Here is a 7,693-nt window from a genome sequence, read left to right as displayed (position 1 = left end):
TAAAAAGTACAATATTTCTCTCTGAAATGTAGAAGAGTAGAAGTAGAAAGTGGCACGAAAAGAAAAGTCCTTGAGTAAATGTATATGTGCTGTTCAAAGTGGACAGCTCTTTTTGTCTTTTTCTTTTCAAAGTTTCACCAGTTTAGTTCGACTTACTTGTTTCGATGTGGGCCGTATGTGTCCAGCATGAGCGTGCTGGCCTGTTCCAGGTTCATCTGGCAGCGCTGCAGAAGCTCCTCACACTCGGCTCTCGACCGCAGGCCCAGACGAAACAGCTGCTCCACCTGCAACACAGACAGAGAGAAGACGCATTTTCGTCTGCATGTTGTTGACTGCCATGTGTTTTTATCATTGTATGATTCTGTGTTACATGTAGTTTTTATTGTCCTGATATAATTCTACTTCAAAATGTTGTTTTTTTCTCCACAGAGATTCATAGAAACATTTGGTGCTTAATCCCTCTCACTTGCTCCACTCGGCCTATTTTTTGTATCTACTTTTTGGAGTTAAGCTTTGCCATTGGGGCATGTGTAGTGTGAGTTTGGATACTGGAGAATGGAGATCCCAATATTCCCAGAAATATCTGCAAAAACCCCAAATTTGTTATAATGAAAACCATTTCAAAGGGTGATGTCTGGGAAATACAAATGTTATAACCACTGAAGAAACTGAAGAAAACCAAAAATAATTTTTTAGTTTTTTTTTTTTAAACTTTGAAGCAAAATGGTATTTCTTTTTTTAGTTTTAGGGTACCTTGTACAAACATCTAAATAACAGATGGAGCTTTTAACGCTAACAAAACATAACAATAAAAACAGATGAAGTGTACCTTCAAATGATCTATGGCTTGAGGAACGCTCCAGTTGTGACTCTGCAGAGCTGCCTGACACTCCTCCAGCGTGACTCCGTGTACTGATCCTTGGACCTGCGAATGATGCCATGAACTTATAACGAACGGAGGATTACAGGTAAGAGAAACACGACTGGATCCATGGATTGTTTGTATTTTGAACAATGGAAACTGCCATATAAGGATAAGAAATAGTCCCCTGAATTGTACACAGTTAAAAAACAAACTGATCTTTAACCTTTATCCAGGTAAGTCGATTGAGAACAAATTCTCATTTGCAACGACGACCTTTCACATTCACACAGTTACACATTCATACCTGGAAGCTGCCCAGTACACCCACAGTCTGACCTGCTGCCACTGAGCAGCTCCACTGGAGCGGTTAGGTTAAGGGGGGGTAATGAGGGCCGGACAAGCGCTGCTCTTTCACTTTCCCCACCCAGATTTTTTTATCCTGTCGGTCTGGGGATTGAATTGACAACCTCCCGGTCACAAGCTCGCTTCTTTAACCTTTAGGCCCCCACAAGCCTTACAAAAGTAGACAAACTCCAAGCGTAAGTGATTTTCAAAAATTATTTTTTTGCGACAAAACACTCACTAAACGAATACATTTAGCAATTCATCAAGTGCAACAGATTTTTGTTATTACCGAAAAGCACTTGACATACAGTTAATACACAATCCCACTAACTGTGATGGATCTGCTAATAGAGCTAGTTATTTTCTAGATATTAACATTCAAACAATCATCCATCTAGAAAGTGGAGGAACAAGAGATCAATTTGACAGTGACGAGAACCTGCTGCTTTGTCAGTACAACGCTAACGATCAACACAGGGATGTGGGATTTGATTCGAAAAGTTGTAATCTTTTTGCTGACTCATTTGTCTTTGTTTAGCATTTAAGAAAAAAACAATGTGCCAGTATTTAAATGAGGAGAAAAAGAGAGGAAACCATATTGTGCATTTCATTTATCTCTTCCTTACTTGCGTGACGCTCTGCTCCTGTTGCATGCTGGGAGCTGCACTTCGCCCGTTGTTGTTGTTGTTGTAGGAAGAGTTTGGTTTGGCTCCGCCGGGATGCTGAATCATGGGTCTCACTGCCGCCATATTGGCTGCTCCGTATCTGATAAACAACATGGTGACAGTATTCATGAATAAATGAAAACTGCACTTTCATTTATACACTGAAACAAAGCTTGTACAACATTACGAGACACACATTTAACAATTTATAAACAGATTTATTATCCGTATATATTTAATTCATATATATCTAATTCATATACACTACCGGAAAAAAGTTTCGGGCCACTTAGAAATTTCCATTGCACTCCATTATAAACAGAATACCAGCTGAGGTCAGTTGCATTGTTTTTTTTAACCCGGTCAGCAGTTTTCAAATTACATTATATGCTTACATAATTGCAAAAGGATTCTCCAGTGTTTTCTCAGTTAGTTTTTTAAAATGATATCAGATTAGTAAACAGAATGTGCCTCTGGAACATTGGATGAATGGTTGCTGATAATGGGCAATGTAGATATTGCATTAAAGATCAGCCCCCCCACTCAGATCAGCTGGTATTCTGTCTATAATGGAGTGGCGTGGAAATTTGTAAGTGACCCCAAACTTTTGACCGGTAGTGTATATCTAATGACCTGCTAATGAAGACTGAAGAAATCTCCATAGTAACTACTAAATGCCCTTAAGGTGAGATTGTTACTACGACTACTAAATTAGTGTTGTTTTGAACTTTGAATCTCAGTTTAAAAGAGTTATAAAAAGGTTTATAAAGATATAAAATGGGTTTAAAAATGATAATTATGGATCTATAAATTAAAGAGAATCTGAATTAAATGACCTATAATATCAATATTGGATTATAATTTCACAAACAATTTCACACTAAAACTGCACTTTGAGTCCAGGGTTTTGCATTGTGGCTCAACCTGGGGGACAACAACGGCCGCCGGGACATGATCTGCGGACTCCGGGGGATGCAACAGTGGGGAAATGAAACGCCACACGCTGGTTAGAAAAAAAACAACAGGGAAAGGAACCGTCACACGCAGGAGACGGCGACAACAACGGGACGGTTGTGGTTAGAAGAACCCGGAGGGGAACGTGGGACGCAATCCCCGGTATCCTGGGTGAAAGTCCTGTGTTGTTGGACCCGTCCACCACCCCGACCAACCTCCTTATGCGTATTTTCGGCATTTCAATACCACTCGCTACCGTAGTCGTGCTGTTATCACAAAAGATGCTTCCCATTAAAATACATCAGTTTAAAATTTGTGCTCACCACCACAGAAAAAAGAGAAAATCATGCGCCTGTATATGAATCAACAGATTAACTAATCTCACCATTTCACAAACTGCCATGACACTGGACTTTGTGGCTACAGTAATAGTTTTAATCAGTATTTACTTTTTAGTTGTTTTTTTGTTTCCATTAATTTATTATTACACTTATGTATTAATCTCTTATTGTGTGAAAAGCTGACCATTGTATTGTGATGGTCAGAGGAGGAATAGGAATTGATGGAATCCCCAAAAAACTCAATAAATTGCAATATAGAGAGAAGACAAATATCTACACCAAGAATATCTTGAAGAGGCAACGTCACTCAAACTACTTTAAACCTGTGTAAAGAGAAATGTTCTTTTTTGGCTCAGTGAACAGCACTTCACAAGGAGACAAATCCAGCTGTTAGTCAAACAGCACTTTCTCACTTATTGAGTGACGGCTGCTCTCTCTGGGTGTTACGTGAGCTTTCGTTTTGAAGCTGTGGTAATACCTCAAGATCCATGATTGTTTTTAGTATTTTAGGAACAATTAGAATGAGTTGGAAAAGCTGTTTTATGTTATGACACGCAGGAAACTGCTAACAAAACAATGGGCAGGAAGTATAATGTGGCAAATATTTCGAGAATCACTTTAGCTCAAGACCCTTTAACACTGTCTTTACAAGATAGAAGTTAGACTCATAAATATGAAAAACTAAAGTTAGACTTTAAAGGAAAACTTGAGGGAACGGCCAGTATTTTTCAAATAAGATCTTACTCAACAAACAACTTATAAAGGAGCAAGCACAAGCCTTCTATAGCTTTCCAGTTAAACTTAAATGTTACGTGAATTCATCCTCATCAATGTAATGCAATACATACTGTACATTCATGTAATTTGTTTTTTTATGTTCTGTAAAACAATTGAGCTAAACTAAACATAATTGACAAATACAAAAACTAAGAAAGTAGTCCCCTGGATAAGCTACTGTAGCAAACCAAACTAGTTGGACAGTGTTTGATATCAGCAACACACCTTTCCAGAAAAGCTGGTCGCTCCGGCAGCGGGGCGGGAGCAGAGCTCTGAGGGCTGTCAATCAGTGAGGATAGGCCACGCCCCTCACGAGAGGCGAGAGGATCCAGTAAGGAGCTGGATGAGTAGGAGGAAGCTCGAGCTGCAAGCCGGGACGAATGTGATGTGGTTTGAGCCAAGGAGGAGTTGGAGGACAGAAGGGGACACAGGAGTCCGGATGCCCGGCGTGGGGAGACGGAGAGGGGAGGAGGAGGCAGGGCCACAGGGTAGGAGGATAGCGGCGGCACCAGTGGGAGGGGAGAGGAGGAGCGGGAGCCCGGCTGGGAGAAGGCGTGGTCTCTGGGTGGGATCCGAGGAGGCGTGTCTTCCTCGTCGCCCAGGGAGATGGAGCTGGAGCGCGCCTGTGGGTGGGTGGTGCGGCCTGGGGGGTTGCGCTTGGAGGGGCGCATCGGGGGGACAGGGCTGCGGGGGGGCAACACCGGCCGGTCCTCGAAGCAGCAGGCGAAGGAGGAGCTGGAGGTGGGAGAGGGGGGAGGCAGGCAGATCTGTCGGTGAGGCCCCAACGGAGCCAGGGGCATAGGGAGGGGGGAGGAAGGGAGGGAGCGGCCCGTTGCCATGGGAACCTGCAGCTTCACCATCACCTACACCCACAAAGAAAGACAGAAATATTGGCATCCATTTGTGTTTATCTTCACAGATAGAGAGAAGAAACTGAAACTACGTGTTCATTTTTACTTTCTCCACCTCTCTCTGCAGTTCTTGGAAGATGTCAGCGGACTGTGACTCGCTCCTGCCCGCAGTGATGGTGCTGGGTGAGCCGGCGGTCTCCTCAGTAAGTCCCCTGTTGATAGACCGCACCTCGTGGTCCACCGATTGGTCGTCGAGCTCCGAAGCAACCTCGTCGTAAGTTGGCTGAGGGAGAGGCCAGTCCAGGATGGACGGAGTGTCCTGGGGATGAGAATGATGGACATTGGAGAAGCTGAGAAAAAGGGATGAATAGAAAGTAGAGTCTCACCAGCAGGGTTAGGCATCATATAATATAGTAGCGTCTTCCACAACTGCACAGGATATGGCAAGTTGGAGAAGCAGAAAGTAGTAGGAGTCACAGAAAGCAGTGGAACGCACACTAGTATAAACGTGATATTTCTATATAAAAATATATAATCAGTTATAATAAGTTATTGCTGTCCACATTTCTGCTGTTCATGAACAGGCCATTAAAAAGTTGTCTCATGTCTCAGTCTATAAGTGAAAATCAAAGTGGTGGAATAACATCGCCAACCATAAAAAAAAATAATAATCCCCACCTTTAATATTATACACAATCCTAATACATAGCCACTAAGATGGAAAGTGCATCTCCATATGCTTTACAGAAGGCAAAGATAGACCTTTTAATGTTGTTAACATGTATGAACAGACTCTAGCTGTGACATAATCAAAGACAGCCAGAAGATGTAAGAGGAAAAATGACTGTGAACCCAAAGCATTGATGCAATGTGCACATGATCAATCAATGAGCACAGATCCATCACATTGCACCTGCCTTGGGCTCATCCGAGGATTAAAGACATTTCCGAGCCAAAAGCTGGACCACCTCCTTCCGAGAAGACAAAAGTGAGTCAGACATCACCAGTGTGAGGTGGTCATTGCTCTTTGACCGGAAATATGCTGGAGCACAAGTGCTTGAATAATTGTGTGTTGCCATGCGATGGGAGAATAAAAGGAACAGGTGAAATCCCCAGATCTGGGAAAACATGCGTGAAAATATAAATTATTATTTTTTTCCTTTTATTATTGCTCTGCATGATTATAAAGGATTTCAACTTCCAACGGTTTAAAATGTAATCTTGTGTATATATATATATATATATATATATATATATATATATATATATATATACACATACACACACACAAACACACACACACACAAACACACAAACACACACAAACACAGTATATATAATCCAAAACAAAATGCTTATTTTACTATGCTTACATATGCCCTTCTATCATCATCATCATCATCACATTAGTAGTTTTGTAGATTTGACCCGTATTAATAAGGTAAAGCAAAGTATTCTCACATCCAACTACTTTCAATCTCTATCAGCACCTTCAGTGTGTCCTCGTCTGGCTGCCACGCCTCATTGAGCGGGGATGGCGTGGTCGAGCTGAAGCTGTCATCAGTGAAGTCGATAAGCGACACCTCGCTTTTGGCCGAGTGCACGCCCGACCCCTCCCATGGTCGGAGTTTCAGCCCCAGGGACACTCCCAGCCTCTTCAGCCCAGACGAAGCGCTGGTGGTGTCGTCTTCGTTGTAGTCGTCCATCACGGAGTCGTAGAACGGCTCTGGACACACACGCGCAAACGCCAGAGTCAGAAAACAGAAGCATGTATCTAAAGGACCGATTGTAGACTACGGACAGCACTGGGGGAGGAAGAGAAAGACTTACTCTTCAGCAGAACGGCTGGTTGGGGCGGCCGAGGAGGAGGTTGCTCTGATAAAGACAGATTTAGGCATTTAGCTTACATTCACTTAAAATACTCCGACAGAAGGAGGAACTGAGTTTTCTACATGATCTCCATTATAAGCTGAATAAGGAGAAGTACATGGTCAAACACTGTAAAACAAAAGCCATATATGTCAAGTGTATGCAGTTGTGGAAGAAATATTCAGATACAAAAGTACTAATACAACACTGAAAAGTCCTGTGTTCAAAACCTTCGTAACTAAAAGTATGGAAGTATTATTAGCAAAATGTACTTTTAGTATCAAAACTAAAAGTATTTATTTTCCAGTAAAATGTTCGCTGTCAGACAGAAGAATTTAAATTTATAAATAATATATTTTTAATTAAAAATCACCAAGTCTGGAGAGGCGTGGTTTTCACTGGACTGGAAGGGTATGACAAATTGTAATCTGCAAAGTAACTAAAGCTTTCAGACAATGGTAGTGGAGTAGAAAATGGAATAAAATGGAAATACTTAAGAAAGTACAATTACCTCAAATTTGGACTAAAGTACAATAATTAGTTACAATAAACCACTGAGTGGATGTGTTTGGTGTTTAAAGTTTTGGATGAATTTACTTTTGGAACGGTTGGGGAGTTTGGTGGGCCTCGCGGTGCCTGAGTCCATACCAAGGATATCAGGAGGGTCCATGGGGTTCCCCAAATACAGACTGAAAGGGAGCACACAAGTACATCAGATTTAAATTAAGTTGAGGCTGTGAATTCATTCAGCATCAGTTGAAGAACATGTTTACATAATGGCTAAGTAACAACTCATCCTAATATTTCTTTACCACCTGTCCTTGACATTAGCTACAGCCATTAAAGGTCCCAAGGCATGAAAATGTCACTTTATGAGGTTTTTCAACATTAATATGAGCCCTGGGTATCCTGCTCTGCCTTTGACAAAATTAAAACTCAGATGGGCCGATCTGGAATCTTCCCTTATGACATCATAAGGGGCAGGCTACCTCCCCTTTCTCTGCTTTGCCCACCCAGAGAATTTGG

At 41.8% G+C, this 7,693-nt stretch overlaps 1 protein-coding gene across 1 annotated transcript in view; it reads right to left on the bottom strand.

Annotated features, from left to right (window-relative positions):
* tnk2a (tyrosine kinase, non-receptor, 2a) overlaps nt 1–7,693 on the bottom strand; it is a 25,633-nt gene that overhangs the window by 1,428 nt on the left and 16,512 nt on the right. Inside the window, 8 exon segments of the mRNA XM_032503424.1 lie at nt 157–284; nt 830–925; nt 1,837–1,975; nt 4,173–4,810; nt 4,914–5,117; nt 6,289–6,524; nt 6,629–6,673; nt 7,265–7,356. Of these exon segments, the coding sequence (XP_032359315.1) occupies nt 157–284; nt 830–925; nt 1,837–1,975; nt 4,173–4,810; nt 4,914–5,117; nt 6,289–6,524; nt 6,629–6,673; nt 7,265–7,356 (1,578 nt within the window).

The sequence above is a fragment of the Etheostoma spectabile genome, chromosome 22 (assembly GCF_008692095.1).
Source record: "Etheostoma spectabile isolate EspeVRDwgs_2016 chromosome 22, UIUC_Espe_1.0, whole genome shotgun sequence".
Classification (NCBI taxonomy): Eukaryota; Metazoa; Chordata; class Actinopteri; order Perciformes; family Percidae; genus Etheostoma; species Etheostoma spectabile.
This window is presented reverse-complemented; position numbering and strand designations above follow the sequence as displayed.